The sequence below is a fragment of the Zeugodacus cucurbitae genome, chromosome 2, assembly GCF_028554725.1.
Source record: "Zeugodacus cucurbitae isolate PBARC_wt_2022May chromosome 2, idZeuCucr1.2, whole genome shotgun sequence".
Lineage (NCBI taxonomy): Eukaryota > Metazoa > Arthropoda > Insecta > Diptera > Tephritidae > Zeugodacus > Zeugodacus cucurbitae.
The window spans coordinates 3,957,201-3,980,930 of record NC_071667.1 but is presented as its reverse complement, the minus strand read 5'-3'; the positions used below and the strand labels follow the sequence as shown (position 1 = coordinate 3,980,930).

The following is a 23,730-nucleotide window of genomic DNA, read 5'->3' as shown; positions in this document are numbered from 1 at the left end:
ATTGGGCGAATTCTCTTGACTAATCGAAAAAATTACACAAACACAAAAGCTGTCTAACGTAAGACAAAAAAAAAGTAAGGAAGCGCTAAAATCGAACGGAACCGTATATTTTATACACAGCGCACATGAGAAGCGGCGGTTATAAATATTTGTTAGAGGTTTACTATTGAGTATTTTCGGCGTCTGATAAGTGGTCTCAAGTCAAATGTATGACATATATGAGTCAAGTCCAGATCCATTTCCCAACAGTTGGTATGAAAGCTGAAGTAGCGTTATATTGAATGTCAGGTCTACAAATTCGCTTTCGTCGTTTTTCAATAGATGTCCCTAGGGTCAAGCACTGGTCGATTAAATCGATTTTTTTTTATATCGATCTTGGGCATTTGTGTCAACATTAACCCAGCAAAATATTTGTAGAGATATGTTTGCATCTCAAACTTATTCTCAACTGAAAATGTCACCTTTTGAGCCGAATTCTCGACATTTGCGGGGATGTCTCTAGGGTCAAGCACTGGTCGATTAAATCGATTAAATCCTTTTATATCGATCTTGGACATTTGTGTCAACATTAACCCAACAAAATATTTGTAGAGATCTGTTTGCATCCCAAACTTATTCTCAACTGAAAATATCACTTTTTGAGCCGAATTTTCGACATTTGCGGAAAAATTTGCTTTTCTTTTTTAATTCCAAGAAAAGTGTGACTGAGGCTCATCGACATGTGTAACCGTTTTTATACAAAAAAAAAAAAACTTCAATTTACAAAAAAACGGCGGAAACAAAGTTGTAGACCAATATATAGAATCATAACAGTGAAGAACTTAAAATTTCTATGCCCACGCTATATTGGATATCTAATGTTAAAATTGATTTATCTCTTTGTAAGCTGAATAGTTCGAGGAGGGCCTAAGATAACCCCCGCTGAAAATCAGTTCTTCTTACGATTTTACATTAATACCAAGATTATTTAAAACCCTTACAAATATTTCTTGGGCGATTAAAATTAAACCACTTTTGTGCTGCTGCTGTGCGCGTGTGTAAAAAGATGAAAATGAAATTAGAATCCCATGTCATACCCCCCACGGCATTGCACGAGTACAAAACATTTGCCTACACCCATACATGTGCACCGTAAAATTTATACATTAAAGGCTACAAAGCGTTGTGACGGGTCCATTAGCTTGGCCAGAAAAATTTTAGCTAAGCAATCGGCGGCCAGCAGCTAACGGCCAGCTGGCTGAAGCGTATGCGTCCCAAAGCACTTTGCTTGAATTTCATGCCAAACAAAATAGACCATTAAAACAGCAACCGCGAGAAATAATATTTCGAAAATTTGGATGTTCGTTTCGATCACTCGGTGTTGGCACTGCGGCTCTTTCGCTTTTGCCGTGAACGCCAAAGCATGTATGTAGTACATACGCCTACCATTGCCTCTATTTTATGCTGTTGCTGTTGTTGGTTGCTGAGCAGCATAGTAAATTACATAGAAGTCAACCGCGTTGGCTGCTGTAGACTCCGCTGCAGCGACAATGCTGATGAGAGTGAGCGGCCGGCAAACGCCTTGCTTGCCTAGCGGCGCGGCGCTGCGCGACTCTGCTTTGGCGACGTTCGACAACGCTATATGTCTGTTTTGTCTGTCTGCCAGAGAGTTTTAAAAGTTGACTTTTTGCGCGGCGCGCCTCAGAGACTACGGTGTACTGGTTTTAGATGGTTAGCGTTCGCTGTGGCGGTAACGAGTGCGTCTTCAACGTTTTTTCGCCTCTATTTCAATTAAATATTTATTTAGCAGTTTTTATTGAAATATCGAAAACGTTATTTTTATTTCATTAAAATTTTGTTAAAATTTTTTATAAACGCGTATAATTTTATAAGTGTGTGTGTGTGTGTGTGAAAGTGTATGCGTGCGTATGCAAAACAGAAAACATATTCGTTCGACTGGCAATCGCTTCCTATTGGATTAGCGTTGAATTAGAAGTTGAGTTTAAACGAAAGCGCACAGAAATCACGAATTGTTATACAATGAAATATTAGAATTATACTCAGAGCAATGTGTTTGTATGCGAAATAATAAAATAAAGTGTTTATTGTGCAAAATATTGAATGCGTGTGAATCGAGCGTTGTGGAAGTGCAATACAAATGAAATAAAACGAATATATTTGAATGAAATATTTATTTTGGATATACACAGTGCAATAAATATGGCTACTGTTTTTGAATAAAAACAAATTTTTTTGTGAAAAATGTTTTTTTTTCAGCTTTGAGTGTGTGTACTACATCGCTTTAAACTGTTGCCGACCGCTTGACTCTTGTGCTGTGAATTGCTGCCGTTGCTTGCTTTTATTGCTGCACAGTGTTCATAAATTGATGTATAAATACATAGTTTCGAAAGGAAATAAAATATGAATATATAAAAAAATTAATATAAATTATTTTTACACATTTTAAATACTCTAAAAACTGAAAAAGTGATATTTCTTTAACTAACAAGAATATACAAAACCCAAGCCAAAACAAAAACAGGAAATTCGAGTAGTGGTTTCCTATATTTCACTACATTTAATATTCAAACTTTCAATTAATTTTTTTATATTTTTAGTGTCTGAAATTGGTTTTGATAATTTTAAAGCTAGTGTGTAAAAAATAATATATATAAGAATTTTCAACATTTCTTATCAGGCGCCAGGGGTACACAATTTTTTTAGAATTTCGGTTATGAAAAAGTTTAAAATTGATTGTATTCGGAAATTTTTTGCCTACAAAATATTAAATTATTATTAAACATTTTAACAGAAAATAATTACAAAATACAAAAAAATTATTTGAAATCTTAAACTGATACTTAAAATAAAAATATTATAATATAAAAGTAATAATTATGATAGCTAATTAGTTAATTAAAGGGCAATTATTACTGCATAACTGAAAAAACAGCTAAATATAGATTTTAAATAAATTAACAAAATCTATTAGAATACAGGCTTGCCAACTATATTTCTGATTAACCAAACTCAACATCATATTTGAACCAACATTGGAATGCTTATTTTTTAAAAGTACTCTTCACTTTAATTCGAAGTAATTCTTGTCTTAAATACAATAATTTTTAGTAAACTTTGCAGTTCATTTAACGTAAAATGTGGTGTGTAAAAATTTGCTGACATTGATTCTTTTTTCGGTTGCTCAATTTTGAGGTTGTAACTACACATGTTGTTGTTGTTGTCTTACGCGTTGTTGTGTCTGGTCATGTGCTTGAAGTTGCATGTTTTCTGCTTTCGATGGTCAATTTCAAGCACCCTACAGCAAAAAAAATTGGCACATTTTCGTCGAGAGTTACAGTCTGCAAGAATATATTACAAAGACTATACGTGGACTAGTGTAAAAAAGGCCGAAATATGTATTTAAAATACATTTCAAGTCAGTAAAGAAAACAGGGAACTCAATATTGGCTAGAGAAAGCTGAAGCTTAGAGAGAGTACAGTTGTATTTATAGATTCCAACTGTGATTACTGTTAGCATCGGTCATCTAACAGCAGATCCTAAAGCAATTGTTGTTGTAAGAAGATTTTAATTAAGCACATGATCAAATGGAAATTTCGAAAGTTTATAAGTTTTTATATGCAAAAATAAACACAATTAAGTAGTAGATGTAGCGATCTCACTATCTCTCCGTCGAGTCGAGTGCGTATGTAGCAAGTTCAACTGTATTATCAGTAGATTAAACATTGCAAATTATGTTGATTCAAAGTCATTGTCGCAGAACAAAAAAGTTTAAATATAAAACAAACATTAAGTACAATGAGCGAAAATAAAAAGAACAACGAACGTAAATAACAAATATAAAAAATACAAAAAAAAAAAGAAACTATTAAACGAACCGTGTGTAGCAAAAGCGCTAACAAACAGCTGAGAACTGAGAACTGTGAAAAAACGGATGATAAAATAAAAAATAAATAAAATTAAAAACGCGCCAAAGTAACGGAAAGCGATGATAAATGATGGCGTAAAGCATCTCACGCCTTGTGTTGAGGAAGCGCAAAGATTCTAAATCGCACACACACACCAACCACAACAACAATAAGCGCGTGTTTTAGTTAGTATGCAAATACTCATACACTATCTGTGTTATCCCGCAAGCAATCTACAGCCGTGTGATAACTGCGGACGAACTGTAATCAAGCGAAATGTGTGCGAAAACATTAAAAGCATACAAATATTAAGCTGGGTAAACAGCAACTTGCGCTGCTGCTCGCTTATCGTCGCCGCCGATATTGCATGTTCGTATATTTGCGAATTTAACGCCGCAGTCACACGGCAATGACTCCGCAACAGTCACGAAAATCGAAAATGCTGATGAAAAACAAGTGGTAACTAAGAGTCACTCAAACAAGCCGACCAACAACAAACACATGTGTAAACAATCTTACTTGTAGGAGCTTACAGGAGCAAAGCAGTTGTAGCGCTTGTGATAACGGTTCTAAGAGGGGATGGGTGCGATTTGCGTTGAGGTATAAAGTGTGTTTAATGGTGGCCTGAGTTCTATGCGCTGTATGTGTGTGCTGTTCAGTGCAAAAGAGTTAGGTAAAAAATTCGCAAGCACAGCAAATGCAGAGCAGCGGTAGTAAGCGCAAACGAAGACGAAAATTCGCAAAGAGCCAAGCGGCAAGCTCAAACAAAGTTAGCTAACAGCAATAAAATATTGTACAACAACTACAGCTATAATTTCGGCGGAACGTGACATTGCGAACGCATATAAACGCGAAGCGCGGCGGAACGTAACGATCCGCGCTGCCGCGCGCTCCGCTACGAAAACGCCACAATAACGCGCGCGACCACCCGATTTCAATTGAGCGTCCAGCGAAACAAACATTTCTTTTTACTATTTTTTTTTGGTTGAATATTCATTGTGTTTTAAATTTAAGCAATTTTTTTTCATCGCAGCATTGCCTTTCCTCTGAATTTCACATTTAGCGCAAAGGCTAGAGTTTTGCCAAAAAGAAAAATACTCGAATTTATGTTAAATTCGATTCGAATAAATTCAATTAAAAGCGTATACCCGCTGCATGTAGGAAGCTGAATTTCGCAAGCCACTTTAGTTGAGTAAATTGAGCGTTCGCCGAAAATGGGCATGATGACTGTTAACAACAATAACAACAATAACAACAATAATATTAGTAATAATAATAATAATAACGATAGTGATAATAACAACAACAATGGGTGTGGCGCGTCCGCAACGACAACAACACCGCCCGTCCGGCGCGTCGCTGCTACAGCCGAGACCTCACCTCCAGCGCCCATTCACTCGACACAGAGTGTCACCAAGGAGGCGTTGCCAGTCTGCATGGCGACTGAAAATATACGAAGCAAGCAAAGCGCTAATGACTGGCATGACGCTGATGGCGACATCGCTGCCATCGCGGCAGTTGCTGCAGAGTGTGAGCGCTTGCTCGCAGCTGCAACAGCTGATGCAGACGCTTGTGATAGCAAAGTGAACACTGCCGATGAAAACAATGAAACTGCCAACGCTTGCTGTAATGCAAGGTACAACAAAAACAACGACAGTGGAGTCAGCGCTGCGGGGCAATGCATGTGCGAAACAGTTGAGGGCGGCATTTATGATGACAATGACACTGACTACGCTGACTATGACTGGGATAGCGCCGATGTGGAGGTTTTGTATAGCAACACTGCAGCAGCGCCGCGTTCGCAACTCGACTACACCACTTCATTTGCCTCCTACGATAGTCATGCACATCAGTTGAATCGTAGCCAGCGTTGTAATTCGCACGCGACATTAAAGCTGCTGCGACAGCAGCGTCAACGGCACCAACAACAACAACAACAGCAGCAACAACAGCGTTACAGCGCCCAGCTAAATTCGAGCTCTTTGAAGCTCAGCGCCTCTAATGCGTCCATTTGCTCGTCAACGACCTCAACGTGTCCAGCGTACAGCATCGGTGAACCGTTGTATCAGTCTGTTGCGTTCACGGATTATGGCACTGCGGGAGGTTGTACAGTGGAGACGCTCACCACGGGCGAGTCTGCCGATGAAAGTGTATTGCGGTATTCCTTTAAGGGCTATCCACCAGAGCTATATTCACCGCGCAAGGAGTTCATCTACACACGTCCACTGGTTGAGAAACAGGTAAGATCATATTTTTTATTTCTATTAGTACTATTTAAAAATTAGTGATCGACAATTATGGTATTTAAAATAATTATAAACAATACAATAAGTGGAGAGTACTTATGAACAGCTTGTATCGACATTTGAAAATCCGTTTAATTTTCCAAAAAAAAAAAACCGGGTACTTTCGTTGGAGTAACCGCTTTTCCGTTTCTGAATATTATTGGTTATATTTTGTTATGGATCAATTTCAGTGCAAGTAACGAATTATAAATAATAACGAGTACCGAGTACCAAAATATTTTTTGCGCCACTTATAGTACAGTGTTTTTTGCAATGTTTCAGTGTCTATTTTAATCGCTCACTGCGGCTTAAATTATATTCAATACTACCATTTTTTATCGTTTTTGTTTTTTTTTTTTGTGCTTTTGTTTTGTCTTAATTGTTTTTGGACACATGCGAGGTATTGGCTAAAAAATCCATTTAATTTGATTCGATTAGTTTTTGCGATTTTTTTATTTATTCTCTTAAGTATAGACACACATATATGGTTGCATTTGCGAATTTTTATACCCATCATATCACACAACAACGGTATACCAACCTTCTTCGTTTCACCACATTCCTTCGCTCGTTATTTTTGTGCTCTTGCCAAAAACTTAAATATGAACCAAAAACTTTGTCTGTTCAAGTTGAATTAAATTCGGAAAAAATCTCCTTAAATAATTGTTAAGGTGAAACCATTTTTTTTTCCAACTTCAACTTGTATGACAGTCTCATTGATTTATTCCACTTGCTTTTCGTTTCACCACTCTTCACATTTTGGCGACTCGTGTGCTTATATCTTTATATAGTGTTGACAACTATCATAAATTACAACCTTAAATGTCTCATGCTCTCCAGCTTGAAAATGTCAATTTCGAAACCAAATTTCAAACTCAAAAATACTGTTACAATGTGCGTTGGGTCCGGTTGCGCTCTACACTGACTTCCTTATTTGAATTTCTTTGTTTTAAAATGCTTTATTTTCAACTGTTTTACGCTTTTATTTCCATTTTATGCACGCGGTTGTATCGAAATACCCATAAATCTGAATATGCTTCAGTGCGCGCGAAATAAACGAATTATAGAGCGTTTCTGCACATGTTCGAATATTGGCATATTTTTGTGTATATATACATAAATATATGAGTATATATATGTATGTGCATTTAAGGTGTAGAGTAGCCGACTGCGGTAGCGTAGCTCGAGTGTATGGCGCGACGAATTGACCCCAAGTGTGAGGGCACTGAAACTCTTAACCCGTTGAGTGTTTGAGTTGTACTAATGGACACATAAGGAACTGTAACCAGTACATTTTTTTTTTGAAGTATTGCAAATTATTATTTGGATTATAATACAACACCAAATCGATGATAGGAGATGCTTGTAGAAACTTTGGTGGCAATTGGTAGGTTTGAGGTAACAAGCCTCAATCGATATCAAAATTTGTCTGTACTGCCGCCGTATCACCAATTTTGAAGGTTCTTAAAGCAAAAATTTTTTTGGATATTTTAGTTTTACGAATCACCCTAGTGCTCACTCACACATAAATATTTATCGATTCCGCTCGTTTTTTTTGTTTTTTTTTTTGTGAAAATCAATTCGATAAATAAAAATAAAATTGAAAACAAAAAGAATAAAAAAAATCTGAAATTGAACTAGCCAAGCAGTGTTAAGGCGAAAAGTGCACATGACTCAAATTCTCGAACGCTGTTGGAACTGTTGCTTAGCGCGGTTGTAGTTGCTGTTGTGCCTGCTGCTACTTGCTGCTGCCGCGCATAGCGAGCGATTAGCATTACAATTGCTGTCTGTTGCTTTATTTTCATTGTTTGTTAGTTTAGTTAGTTTGGCAAATGTTATTGCCGCCGCCGCTGCCGGCAATTCATTTTATATATGTTTTTGTATTCATACACATACACATCGATGCAAATACACAATTTTATTGCATGCCTTAATGTGTTTCTAAGTTTTTGTTTTGCTTTTCACTTTTTGTTCTACACACACTTGCACAAGTTGATTTGCTTTATTTTGCATTTTTTTTGCACACTTGTCGTGTTGATTGTTGCTGTTTTTGTACTTTTTTTCATTGTTGTTGACTTAACTGTTACTGTATTTAAAAGGTTTTCATTATGCAAAAATATACGAGATAGCATGCATAATCGTTTTTTACGACTGTGGCGTGGTTGTTGTGTTTTTTTTTTTTGGCTTATGTTTGTTGTTTGCTGGTAATTGCAGCAAATATTGAATTTTGCTTGAGCTAAAAATGGATTCGACGAGTCTGTTTTTAGAATTAAATATCGAACACTTCGACACAACTTTTATGAAAGCAAAATTTATGAAAAATTAAAAGATAGAATTTAATTGCTTTTATGCTTTGTAGGAAATTAAAATATAAGAAGCATTCTTCTTCTTCTTGACTGGCGTAGACATCGCTTACGCGGTTATAGCCGAGTCCACAACAGCGCGCCACGCATATCTCCTTTTGGCAGTTTGGCGCCAATTGGTAATACCAAGTGAAGACAGGTCCTTCTCCACCTGGTCCTTCCATCGGAGTGGAGGTCTCCCTCTTCCTCGGCTTCTACCAGCGGGTACTGCATCGAAACCTTCAGAGCTGGGGCACCTTCGTCCATTCGAACAACATGACCCAGCCAGCGTAGCCGCTGTGTTTTATTCGCTGGACTATGTCTATGTCGTCGAACAACACATACAGCTCATCATTCCATCTTCTGCGGTATTCGCCGTTGCCAATGTTTAAGGGACCATAAATCTTCCGCAAAACCTTTCTCTCGAAAACTCCTAGTGCCGTCTCATCGGATGTTGACATCGTCCACGCTTCTGCACCATAAAGTAGGACGGGAATGATGAAGGACTTGTAGAGTTTAGTTTTTGTTCGTCGAGAGAGGACTTTGCTTTTCAATTGCCTACTCAGTCCATAGTAGCACCTGTTGGCAAGAGTGATTCTGCGTTGGATTTCAAGGCTGAAGCATCAGCGTTAAAAAATAAAATTACCGTTCTTAAGTTCCAATCTTAATATTTAGACATAATCATTATTAATAACGGGTGATTTTTTTGAGGTTAGGATTTTCATGCATTAGTATTTGACAGATCACGTGGGATTTCAGACATGGTGTCAAAGAGAAAGATGCTCAGTATGCTTTGACATTTCATCATGAATAGACTTACTAACGAGCAACGCTTGCAAATCATTGAATTTTATTACCAAAATCAGTGTTCGGTTCGAAATGTGTTTATCGACAAATTTTGTTCAGCGATGAGGCTCATTTCTGGTTGAATGGCTACGTAAATAAGCAAAATTGCCGCATTTGGGGTGAAGAGCAACCAGAAGCCGTTCAAGAACTGCCCATGCATCCCGAAAAATGCACTGTTTGGTGTGGTTTGTACGCTGGTGGAATCATTGGACCGTATTTTTTCAAAGATGCTGTTGGACGCAACGTTACGGTGAATGGCGATCGCTATCGTTCGATGCTAACAAACTTTTTGTTGCCAAAAATGGAAGAACTGAACTTGGTTGACATGTGGTTTCAACAAGATGGCGCTACATGCCACACAGCTCGCGATTCTATGGCCATTTTGAGGGAAAACTTCGGAGAACAATTCATCTCAAGAAATGGACCCGTAAGTTGGCCACCAAGATCATGCGATTTAACGCCTTTAGACTATTTTTTGTGGGGCTACGTCAAGTCTAAAGTCTACAGAAATAAGCCAGCAACTATTCCAGCTTTGGAAGACAACATTTCCGAAGAAATTCAAGCTATTCCGGCCGAAATGCTCGAAAAAGTTGCCCAAAATTGGACTTTCCGAATGGACCACCTAAGACGCAGCCGCGGTCAACATTTAAATGAAATTATCTTCAAAAAGTAAATGTCATGAACCAATCTAACGTTTCAAATAAAGAACCGATGAGATTTTGCAAATTTTATGCGTTTTTTTTTTTTTAAAAGTTATCAAGCTCTTAAAAAATCACCCTTTATATTTTATTCCATCACCTTTGCGCGTGGGTGCCGGTCCTAATCCATCCACTATCATTGAAACTCATAAATATTCATGCAAACGCGCACTTGGAAAGACAACATTTGAATGCGCATCAGCGTTGGCGTCACCAAAGTGGTTGCCATCTGTGCCGCCATCGTCGCCAGTTTGTTGTTGCGCATGCGCCTCACTTTGTTCGGCACTTAATTAAATGTAAGTCGCCGCTAATGATTTTTCGCCATAAACATTTACATGCATGCTGTTTTCGGGAATTTATATGTGCATTTTGAATTTATTATTTTGAGATTTCCGTAAAAAAAAACTAAAAAATACAGACACATAAATTCGCATTCAAAATTGGAGTTTGTGTTTCCGTATAAGTATAACACATAACTGTTTTTTGTTGCATTTCGCGATTTTATTTTTTTTTCCAATTTGGTTAGAAAACATCTAAATATAATAGTTTTAGTAAGACTTTAACTATTATGAACGCGTTTTCAGTTGTGGTTGAATTTGGGTGCGAAAATATAAATCGTTAATAAGTTCAGTTCTTAAGCATTAAAAAATTTACCAAACATTTGTCTAGTTCAGGCCCACTGTGCAGTTCATTAGGAGGCTGGAACACTAATTTATATAGTTGTCTTAATATTTTTTGGCATTGAAATTGAATTTATTTTAATTCTATATTATTTATAACCAAACTGTTGCTTTATTTATGATACTTAATTTGCATGAAGCCGTTTAGCTTTATTTGTATTTGTACATACTCATTGTGTATAATGGGTTGCCTAAAGTGGCAATCATCTCTGTGGGTGGTTTCACGTTGAAATCCATAAATTTGCACTAACGGCATTGCGTGAAACTTTTCCGAAGAAGAATAAAAATATATTGCGGTAATGAGAAAGCGTTTGTCTTAATTATATGCTTCCACGTGCTCAATTTCATAAATCATAATACAACTAAGAACAGTTAATTGTTGGCTGCCATCAAAATTAAAGGCGAACTTATATCCAAATAGCCACCTCATAGTAAAGGCTTTAATTTTATAAATACTTTTATAAAAAGTTTTTTTTTTAAATAATCATAAACTCTTTTATAGCTAAGTTGGAAAAATCACTATTTGAACGTGCGCCGACTATTAAGAACTTTACCAAAAAATACTAAGCGAACTAAAATTCTTATCGAATAAGTTTTACTGTACAAACTCACATGTAAGCACAAGCACATATACCACCCTACCTCTATTCCCCCTGAGCAGAAAAAAAACGCATTAAGCATTTTGCCAAACATTTAAGTATGATGACAACATGATTTGCAAATTTTTATTACCAAACGTTTATGGTTAAAATGAATACATTAAATGGTCACAAAAAGCAAGCATAATTTTTCAATTTATTTATTATAATTTTCAACAAGCTTGCGGCCTTACCTTAAAGTACATACATGTGTGTCTGTTTGCCAGTTGAGTGTTTAAGTTATGCTAAGCACGTTGTAAGCGCACATTCTAGTGTCGCCGTCGTTGCTACGCAGACGCGTCCGCATTGTGGACACACCCTGTCGTATACGTATCAATTACATATAAATATTCTGCTAATAATTAAAGATCTCCTCGGTATTCAGCTAACCTTTGGCATACACATGTGATGATCTGCAATCGCCTTGAAGCTCTGTAACTAATCTAACAGCGTAAACAAGCCAATATAGACACTTGTGTTGTTGCTTATGTAAATTTGTACGAAATTCTTATCTCTATTCCCAATTTATATATTTTTTTCATGTGACCTTGTTGTTTGCAATTTTCGGGCGTTGTTCTGTGTCTTTTGATAATTTTGCGTCAATTTTTTTAAAGCATACATCCGTTCGGCGCGACACAAGCTGTTTTAGTTCTGAAGTGTTGTGTGCCATTTAAAGAAAGTATAAAATAGAACGAAAAATTATTTTCTAATATGAATTCTAATTGCTTAGCGGCGCATTTGGAACTTAATTTCTGATAGAGTACCCCTAAAATGGCTGTTCTAATTATTTGGAATTTTAATTTATTTAAAATTGCATATTTCGACTAAAGTACATTGAGCGCAAAATAAGTGGAACTTTGTTCAATAATATATCTGCTTTTGGACCCGAGATATGATATCTAGTTGATCCATCGCATCTAATATTGATTTGGATGCTCGTCATCCATCTCAGTGTGCTACTACTGCACTATGATTTACATTACTCTTAATTGATCTCTAATATTGGCTCACCTAACTTGTATATCCCTTACAACAATTAAAAATTCTTATCAGGGTATCTGTACTAAATCTAGCCGGGGAAATTTTCTGAATTATATGTACATACATAACGGTATATCTTCATATTTATATATGCCGTCTGACAGCCTTCACGTCAGCTGTTTAACTACAACTCAGTTCGCCTCACTGTCAGTCGCACAGTGTTGCCAAATAAAAAAACAAATGAAAAAAGAAAAAAGAGCAACCGCGTGACCACACTTACACACAGTAAATCCGTCTGTCAGTCATTCAACCAGACGCTTACTCATTCTGGCCCTCATTGTCGTTTACTTGCCCTTTTGTTTTTGTACACACACACATTTGCTTTGTTTTCATTCCATTTTTGTATTTTTCTTTAAATTTCTACTTCAATTTTGAAAATTTATTTAAATTTATTGTTGTTTTTGTTGTTGTTGCTCTTGCTGTATGTGTACTCTTTTGCTTACGTCTTTGTCTTCTGCGCTGACGTCTGCTGTCATCTGGAATGCGTAACAATGTACATAGAGCTGTTGAATTGTATATATTTACATGTGTCAACTTAAAGTTTACTTGCAGCACAAGCAGGCACGTACTTTAAGACTTATATACATCTGCTACCTTTAGGTTTATATTTAATGCTTGAAGCTCTTGAATAAATTGAAGCCTTTCTGCAATTTAAATTGTCTTGCAGATATTCTATGGAGTAAAGGTCATGGTAAAATTATAGGAAGCCTTGGTTTCCGTCTTTATTCCTTTTAAGTTCCTTACCAGTGTTCTATTTCAATAATTATTCGACGAGAATGCTTCATGTACAAATATTTTCATTTCAAATTAAAACCAAATGAGACTGGTTATCAGGGTATTATTACACCAAACATATACAAAGCGTTGGAAAGCGTATAGAACTTCATCGTCAGTCAAATGCTCAGGTACTTTAGTTTCTTCAAAGCATATATATACCTATTTCTGCAATCTTTAGACTGCCTTTCTGCTGACCACAATTTCATAAAAGTATGATTCATACGTTGCAAATTTCAAAACATTTTTTTACCGCACACCAGGGATTCTAACGCCAATTCTTCACAACTGACAACAAGGCAATATCTCAGTTTTGAAAATCAGTGCAAGCACATAAATTTAATTGACTAATCCACTTCGGTTGTAGGAATTTTTATTTACTCGCCATTATTTTGAGTGATAATTAAGTGAAAATGGAAATTTTTTCAAAAAGAAATTATTTGCTCTGCAACATTTTTGAATGACCATAAAAAATGTAGGCAAATGTTAAAAAATAAGATTTAATAAGAATAAAAAATTCGCATATTTTTTTTTCTTATTAAACGAAAAAGATTGATGACTTTGGCTTATTTTTATGAAAGTGTAAAAAAATATTTTGGCATGCAGCAAATCAACGTGAGATTAATTTTCATTTAAGTAGATTTATGCCAAAAGAACAAATGGAAAGAAAAGAAAAGAGTTTGAGGCACAAAAGAGAATTTTAAAGCAATAATACAAAAGCACTTTTTAATAGCAGTTGAGCAGACACAATAAAATTTTTGGCACTGTGCAAAATACATACGCTACTCTGTGATTATATAATCGGTTTGTGTACCATACACATATATATTTAGCACACTGAAAGCAAAAATTGCAACAAATATTTGGTTTCACTCAGCTGGTTTGTCTTCATATGTAGCGCTGCTGCGAGAGGCTATGAAATGTGCAAGAGTAAGAAAGTAATTAATTAATTTTTATGCGGCTTTTAACACCTACAAATAAATACGCGATTTTTAATTACTGTTGTTTCAAAAAAATTATATTTATTCTTGAAACAAAAAGTAAAAGAAAAGGAGGCTGTTGCAAAAATAAGAACTGTTTGGCATGGCAAAGCGGTAGCCAAGAAACAGCGGAAAGCTATCACCTGCCGTTTTTATTATCGCCGCCGCCATGGCTGGATGAGTAACCCAGAGCATACGAAGCTTTTTGCTCTAAGATGTTTAGAAGTTAAAAAAAACTCAGCTTTGCTTCATATTAATTACGATTAATATGGTAATTGGACGCGTCCCTCACAAGTGGCTTAATAAAATAAGGTTTAAGAGCAATATTAGCACAATTATTGACTTCTTCACAGATATAATATTTCTGCAGTGAAATACCAAACTCCGGTCCGGAATATAGTTGTTTAAAACTAAACATGTCTGATCGAAACCGAAATAATCCGAGTCAACAGATTTAAAGCAGTTCTTCGAAGAGCAATTCCAACAGAGCGCTGCTTCACCAGAATATAGAATGAACTAGACATTTATGTATCTATTTCAAATATTAAGATACTGGTATACTTCTTACCGAAATTTTACAAATGATTACTTTAACCCTCTCATGCCCGAATTAAAATGAGCGGAGCTAACAGTTTTTTTTAGGACAGATATATATTAGTCTTAACTGAAATATGATGTGATAAAAAGTCCTATGTTACCTGTTCCATTAGCTATAGGATGTTGCATATTGGCACTAATTAAATTATTAAAAATAAATTAAACATTTTTCTCATGAATTTTTTTTAAGTAACTCTCTTATCCTTACTTATTTATATAGTTCACTTTGTTTTAAAATAAAACAATTATTTTTATGTTTTTGAACCATTTTTTGTGTAACAACTTTTGTATAATTTTTTTCGCGAAAAGAAGTGGTCTGTAACTAGTGTACTTTGAGTATTTGTATGTATGTTTGTATATTTACTTAATACCTACCTAGGTATACACATAGTCTTATTTAAATTTGCATTAGTACAGCAGTAAATATTTACTTGATTCATTTATTAAACGCGCCTCGATTTTTATGTTGTAAATTAATTTGCATTAATACACACTTATTTGATGGGATGTTTTATTGCTCATTATTAACTAATAAAAGTTGTTTAAATAAATAACCATACAAGTGTTATGAGCTATGCAAAGCAAAGCGGAAAACTAGTATGATTTTTGTGTCTGTGTTTGAGAAGCTTCTGCCATACACGAAGACCCGCTTGCTCTTAAGCTGGCTGCTATTGCTGCTGACATGATGAGTATGCGTTTGTGTGAGTCTTCAAGGAAAACATGCAATTTGAATTGAGTTGTTGTGTATAATACATTTATTGAGCTGTTGAAGAAGTTATGTTTAGACAATAGAAAACACGAGAAAAAATATAATATCTTCACATTTATTGCATAATTAATTGATTTACCATATATTAAATGAAATTATTTTAAGCAACAGTTAAGAATATTTCACAAGTGTTAACTGCTCATAGGAATAATATATTCACATAATTAACTATCACAAAAATATTCTATTCTACTTATGTAACTATGTTATTCTATCAAACCTGTTAAAGCAACATTCTTTACAAATCACCACCTGTAATGGTTACGATGTTCAAAGTCATTTAATTAAAATTCACTGGACCTCGCCCAAGTGGTGTCACTGCCAAATATTCTTTTCTATATTTAGCTATTTACAACATATTCGGGCGTCTTTGATCTTCAAAACTGGCCAACATAAAGTTGAACAAAAGCCTGAATAAAAGTAAAACTCGAACATTTATGGTATTTGCATACAAATTTCGTGTATTAATTCATATTAAAATGTCATAAAAATGTTAAATTATGCTAAGTAAGCCAAAGGTGTGAGGAGCAGAAAAACGTTAAACACTTTAGTTATCTCTTTCATATGATAATTTTAGGCCGATTTTTGGTGGTAACAGGTACACAAAAATTGTAGAACTATTAAAGTCGAAATTATGAGTTGGATAAATAAAAATAGTTTAATAAAAAGAATTGCATTGCATCTTTCGATTATTTGGCAGAAGCGATCAGAGCGGTAGTCAGTTATATTAGATCTAATTATATAGTGTGAATGTAGTAAAGTAGTATTATAGTCAGGGAAGCCAGGGTAAGCTTACTTATGGCTTTTAATCTGCTTTCACTACTACAGGCTTTCAGCCGTAATAACCCGCAAAATATCATTTTGACTATATCATTGAGCTTTGTCAACAATACTTATTTTCTCTTTATATATAAAAATATTTATCTCAATATATGTTATCGTTAAACATGTTGCACTCGCGTCTAATTCATTGCAGTAAATTCCGTTTTTTGAACGAAATTCCATTATAAAAATGTTTGTGAGAAAATAGTAAAAACGTCGTTCAAAAGACATTACAACAATCAAAAAATCAAGCAAAAAGCAACAATGAACGAATCCAAACACACAGGCGTGAGCAACAACTTGACTATAATAACATTGTTAATAACATAATATGGTGGATATTAAATAATAATAACAATAATAATTAGGCAGTAGTAGTGTTTAGTAGCACGCTTGTTCAGTTGTTGGAGGCAAACAACATGAAAAGCGACAAAGAGGAGTGGCACTGTGTGTGAAGATCGTCAGACACGCTCACAGTTCCAACCGAACAAAATGAATGACACTCAATAAATTAGCGTACGATTCATTAACAAAAGGTTTAAGTAACTTATTATTAGTTGTTGTTGTTAATTTAGCATTTTGTCGGTCACAAGTTTTATGAACGGTTTGCTGTTGGTTTCACTTTTATTTTATTTTCAAGATTACTTTATTTGTTTGTTGTACTTGGTTGTTTTTGTATCGAACGCGGTTATCTGCAGTTCGTGCACGATTCTTTACCATAAATACATTTCAAAGCTGAACTTGTTGGTGGCGAAACATTTCAAGTGGCTGGAAGATGTGCTTTGGATGCTGCCAGCGTGGTGGCTACCAAAGGCCAAGAAACGACAATGATGGGCAAAGAAAAAAATATAGTATTTAAAAAATATATTTAAAAATTAAAACTAATGAATTGAAAAAGCCAAAAAGAGAATAAAAACATATTAAGATTAGAGCTGAGAAAAAAATATTAATAATAAAAAGATTTTATAGTTTTTTTTTGTTTTTTTTTCTAAAAGCGGCAGGGGTAATGAATACAAAAGCGCTGCAAATATGGAAGTGTGTTGTTTTGGCGTTGAAAGGCAACCGCTTTGGCCAAATACGACAGCAAGAAATCATAAAGCCTTAATGCTATGCAAGCAGAACAAGTTTGCAACAACAACAAAAACAATAGAAACAACAACAAAAGTGTGAACGTACTTTTTGGTAAACTGAAAAAAACACCAACAAGCGAAAATAATTCATTCAAAATCTGTTTTTTTTTTGTTCACGAACTTCACCTTAAGTTTTCGTGTATTTTTTCCATGCGACAAGTGCCACGCTCCGCACACTTATACCCAATACATATACATATGGCCACTTGTTGTTGTTGTTGTATCGCTTTTTTACATTGTTTCATATTTAAGTATTCATAAGCGATAAAAGATATTTCTTTAAGCCAACAGCGTTTATAAATATGTATATATCTCTAAGCGAGTCGCTCATTTATATTCCGAAAATATTTGCTGCATATTTATGAGTTTTGTGCTAAATATATTCACTGCGGTATTTTTTTTTTTTTAGATGAAGTTGGTCACCTTTGCGGTGTTTTGGCTTTTGATGATTGCACATAAATCACAAGTGCTTTGCATACGACCTTTACTGTCTGTCTGTCTGTCTGTAAACACATGCAAACATATGTTACATGAAGTGATTTAGTTGTCGCAGACAGGTGCTCCATGGCGTATAAGCGATATTTTTCTTTTTGAATTTATTTCCCAAAATAAAGTTTCTTTAAAACTGCCAGAAAGAAAGCTGAACTCTACGCCATGCGCTACACAAATGAATGTCAGAGTGACATTTGTTATTTATATATATTCCCGCTGACCCATCAGATCATTTTATTGTCGAAAATTATTTTTGTACAATTCTAAAAAAATATTATCTTAATGACTTTTTCCATGAATAATAACGTGATAAGCCGCTCATCAGTTTAATTATTCCTATTAAATAATTTCTATGCGACTTTAGGTGACAAATATTTTTGCATCAGTGACGCTGTGATTTTTGCAATTATTTTGGTAATAAAATTTGCGAAACACAAATGCTTACCGCATACGCCTTCGTTATGAAATAGGCAGTTGAATATGAAAGTAACAAAAATATTGATGACAAATACGACTGCCTGCCTTAAAATAGAAACATTTAATTTACACTAAAAATGCACAGACAGACTGCACATAAAAGTGTCGTTAAAATGTATTGAATTTATTTTTAATTAATTCAGGGAATTCAATGGCGCTATCAGTCCGTAACATTTAAAAATCAAAAGCGAATGTAAAAGTCATTATTGAGTGAGTAAGCGCTTAATCATCAGCAAGAACTAATGAGCTATGCAGCAGATCACTAAGGGACATATTTGTTATTCGAGGTTTTTCCCGTCGAATAAAATAAGCTATAACAGCATAATCTAGAAATTATTCATCGATAAAAGTATTCGAAGTGTTGTATGAAAAATATGCAAAAAAAAATATTTCCATAGTTTTTATGAAAATTTCAATTGACTTTAATGAATAAAAGAAATAATGAAAAAAACACAAAAATTCAATCCCACTTTCATCACCTGCCACATTTTATTGAAATCCAGGTTACTCATACCACACGTGCGCCCGTAGGCAAGCGTTCGTTTAATGTTTACAGTTGCAAAAATGGTGGAAAATCCATATATGACTGCAATCGCACTTGAAATTATCAATAACCCAGCTTCCCAAAGTACCATATATTTTTGTTAAAATATACAAATGTCGAGACGCTGATATTTAAAGCTTTCTGTTGGCTAAATAACAGCTCATTACAGTTTCATGTCAAAATATTTACATTTATCTGAACCTACACAGGGCCACACTCTTAAATCTCAATTTATTTACTTTATTGTCGTGCACTTATTAATAGCTTAGATTTGCGGTCATTCACCTCAAGTCGATTGCGCATATGCCTCACTCTCGAAAATGTAGCACATCTGTACAATTTTCTTTGGAAAATTCTTTTCAAAAATATAGTAATTTGAATTTTTCAATTTTTTTTTTTGCAAAATATCAGAGCATGTCCGTACGCCAGGCGTTTTGAGTGATGGCTGACGCGTGCAATAAATATCCACGCGCCTATTGATCTGTGTTGTACCGAATTAGATTGCCTTGCTACTTATGTGAGCAATTTTGTTCAAGTCTTCAACGCACAGGCGCATGGAATGCTCGATTGAATTGTAGTTGGCTAATAGAAAATTAAAAAAAAATTAAATTCAGTAAAAAAGAATAGATTTCTACACAAAAATATTTTAATTATAATTTTCATTTAAGAAAGTGCTCAGAAATTTGATTGATTTGTTGGGTACACAATGAGCGATTTTGTGTATCTCCAAATGTATTAAAATTTCATTAAATAAGCATATAGAGAGACTTACTATATATGTATATAGAATATATTTACATAGTTACTATATTATGTGAAGGCATGTGTTTACTGCTACAAATATGCCTGGGAACTCATTGTTTATTTATTGTGTTTTACTGTGGTATTTACCTTTGAAGTGGCATCCACCACAAACGGGCGCTCACTGACCGCAGAACTGTTTGCGCGCTTCCTTAGTATAAACAATACTTATGAGCAACTTATATTTAGCATAAACATTTGCTTGCCTTTTCAGTTTTATGCCTTAGTTAGTCGCGCTGTGGAAAATAAACAAACACAACAATTGCGCCAATGGCATGCCCATAAATCTGTTGGAATACTCACAATTTTTGTTTCAAACAACTCTCTTGTGTTCGCTAGGTTTCTCATTATTTTCCACTACAACTAATTTCTTTCCAAGAATGCAATGATATTTGTCATTTGTGGTATGAAGCGCTTCGAAGGTCCAAACCAATACATTAAGCCCGTCAGCATTGTTAGAGTTCTATAAGTCTGAGTGACTAATTCAGTTCAAATAAAAATCATTTGTTACATTTATTCTGGTTAAATTTTAAATGTGGCTTTCAAACAGTTGTAATGCTTGTTCTTAAGAAACCAAAATTATGTAAAACCATACAGTTATGACTGATGTGGCTGGTCACTTTAGTGTGACTAAGACAAAAAAAGCATTACATTTTAATGAACTTAGCATTAAACGGTTATTCGAGTGAACTTTACCATTTTCCAAAGAATCATCTCATACTGTGTAATGGCTATGATCAATACGCACTGAACTATGTGTTAGATACTCTTAGCTAGAATGACGTCATAAACAGCGTTTCTAATGTCATTTGCTGAAAAATGGCCGCAATCATTTACTTTATCTTCATATTTATGTTGGCAATCAATAGATCTCATCATTTAATATCCCTTCTTCCCATATTTTCACAAAGTTATATTAATCAGTTTGTGTAAAGAGATCGTCGACTTAGTTCTTATAAATAAAATATATAAAAATATGAAAATTTGCAAATTGTTGATATAAATATCCCTTCAATGGTTATTTTTATACAAATCTCTTGCGCGTATAAAATCCATTAATTGCACTTTATTTCAATAAGTACTATATTTACCTCCATATTTATGGAGTATGTAAGATCACATGTTTACACTTAATAAATATATTTCTTATTGCTTTTGTTATTGTTATTATTGCATACGCATATACACACATATTACCCACACTAATATAAATTTTCGCGGTCAATTAATTAAACTAACATTATAAAATTATTTGCATTTTTTCTTTTTGCTTGAAAATTATTGACAATTATTATTAACCAGCTCTTTCAAGTAGCAGCTACACGTTTGTCCAGCTTCACACCTTACCCGCGCACGCTTTAGCGCGCTAACAGATGTTTATCATAGTGTGTAATTGCCAATAAATAGTAGTTCAATGCACATAAGCATATTCAGGTGTGTGTGTGTGTTCGTCCATTTCAGTTGCTGTTTCTGTTTCTTGTCTCTGCAGCCTCCATAAAGATTGCCCACTCGTCGCCGCTTGTTATACTGACCCGCAACAACGTCGCTGTTATTGGTGTAATTATAGCATAGCAATTTGTTGTTTTTGTTGTTGTTGTATTCGCATTATTCATACATCTATACTGAAATATTCGCAATAAGTCTTTAGGCATTAGATGCTAATAAATGTGGGTCATTACCAGCCTTAAGATTTCATAACGACACGTGCGAAACGCATTGACATGCACAAATGTGTGTTTGTATCGATATAAATAGATATTATGATATTAAAGTATAATTGGCAACCCCGTGAGAAATATTGGTTTTTTTGCGCTAGATGTCTTTTCAAAAGCAACTTTGGCAAACCACAGTGGAAAGTATTCTTACCAGAGTTATACCTGAAAAGATCATCCAGAGGCAGTTTAATCGTAATTTACATTTGATCTGGGTACTATTGATCCGATGTTTGTTAATTCGAAACTAGAGTGGATAAGCGAATAATTTTTAAATTATTGCTATGACAGGCGGGGAAAAAATGTGAAAATTTGGCAAATTGGCAGGAAGATTGTAAATATTTTATGAAAAATATTATTTAAACATTAGTTCCTCTGCATTCTAGTGATGAGCGATATTTCACTACCGGTGATTTTTTCACTGTGATTGAAAAATCACATATAGCAACTGTGATCAATTTTTGTAAATATCAGTGATTTACAATCGCAGTTCAGTAATTAGAGTTCGATCACAGTAGCTATAGAGAAGTTTTTTTCCGTTTTTTGTTCGATCACAGTACATATACGAGTACAGTAATTCCAATTCGATCACTGTAACAGTAGCAGTTCAGTTATTCTAATTCGATCACTGTAGCAATAGCAGTTCGAAAAGTAACAATCACTGTTCAGTACCAATATCAGTACGAAAAGTAACAATCACTATTCAGTACCAATATCAGTACGAAAGTAGCAATCACTGTTTAGTAACAATATCAGTTCGAAAGTAGCAATCACTGTTCAGTGATCACAGTAGAAATTTTAGTTGTGATTTTTATAATTTTGGGTATGGTGATTACAAAAGCAGTTAAATGTACCGAAATTTTTTTAATTAATTAATTGTGATTACAAAAGCAGGTAAATGTTGGATATTGTTAAAATTAATAAAAGAAATATGATAAAAAAAATGTGGAGTATAAATTCTCATAAATTCGTTTTTTTTTTGTTGTGATCGCAATAGCAATATAAAATCAAAGTGATTTAAAAATAGCAATCACTGAAATCACAGTGATTCAAAAATAGCAATATCGCTCATCACTACTGCATTCGCATCGTAATATGACTCTTATAATTTATTTACATTTTCTTTTGGTAGAATTTCTAAATATAATACACATATAGTGAAGGCTTAATAAATGTACAACCATAAATTATTTCGCTGGTATGCTAGAGTGCATGAGCCACTTAATGCTACTCGGTTTAAGATGTTTAGGCAATTAGTATGGTAAATTAAGGAATTCCTGAATAGCAAACACACACAGATATATACATATATTTGTAGGTGAAAATTTAGTTGCACACAAAGTTGCCAAGCTGACTAAGCGGCGGCGGCAAAAACAACATAGCCGCTGAAAAGTATAGCACTAGGCAGGCACTTAAAATGGTTAATTTATGGTTGAATAAAGTCCAAAATGAAAGTGTGTCGAAAAAAAGATGAAGAAAAAACCGATGAGCCGAATGAAAACAAACAAATTTAGAAGAATTCCAACTTATTGCATAATTAGTTTAATTTATAAACAAATCAGTGGAATTCAAGTAATTTATATAAACAAAATTTTACACACGCCAAAATTGTACGTGCGCGAATTTATATATATGCTTTCGATATACAAATATTTGCATAAATGTAAATCTAGTGGAAATGAACTTTTGCGAAAAGCAAGGTCAAAACACTATTTTAAGAGAGTGCGAATATTTATTTCATATTTCTTAACACTATTTAAATTCTGTGGAAATGTATATTTTTAGTACAAATGTACATATCTCTAAGGTATAATATTAATTTCCAATATTTTTTTTTCGATTTTCTTGCAGGTTTGTATTTCACTTTTTTAGAATGTATGTTGTACCCACATTTTCGCGCACACTGTAAGTATTGTCATTCCTTAATTACATGCCAAAAAAAAAACGGAAAAAATATATATCAGCTCGTGTGACAGAAATTGGGTCAAATTCGATACAGCTATAAAACTAGTTTCTAACCAGAATCAACGCCAATGACGTTGCATGAAAACCTCTTAAGTAAAGCAGTCAAATCCACCCACTCCACGTCTTGTCTGAATTTGTTTATTTTTTTCAATTTCGGTCATAACAACTACCATTTTTTACTCAACTTCGCTTCATTCACAATTTAATATAATATGACAAAAAGTTAAGAAT

General features: G+C 34.4%; 1 protein-coding gene across 1 annotated transcript in view; it reads left to right on the top strand.

Annotated features, from left to right (window-relative positions):
• The first annotated feature begins 1,608 nt into the window (after positions 1–1,608).
• Positions 1,609–23,730, top strand: part of LOC105221546 (A disintegrin and metalloproteinase with thrombospondin motifs gon-1) — an 87,250-nt gene continuing 65,128 nt past the window's right edge. Inside the window, exons 1-2 of the mRNA XM_011198605.2 lie at positions 1,609–1,736; positions 4,940–6,146. Of these exons, the coding sequence (XP_011196907.2) occupies positions 5,121–6,146 (1,026 nt within the window). The 5' untranslated portion in view covers positions 1,609–1,736; positions 4,940–5,120. The remainder of the gene's footprint in view (positions 1,737–4,939; positions 6,147–23,730) is intronic.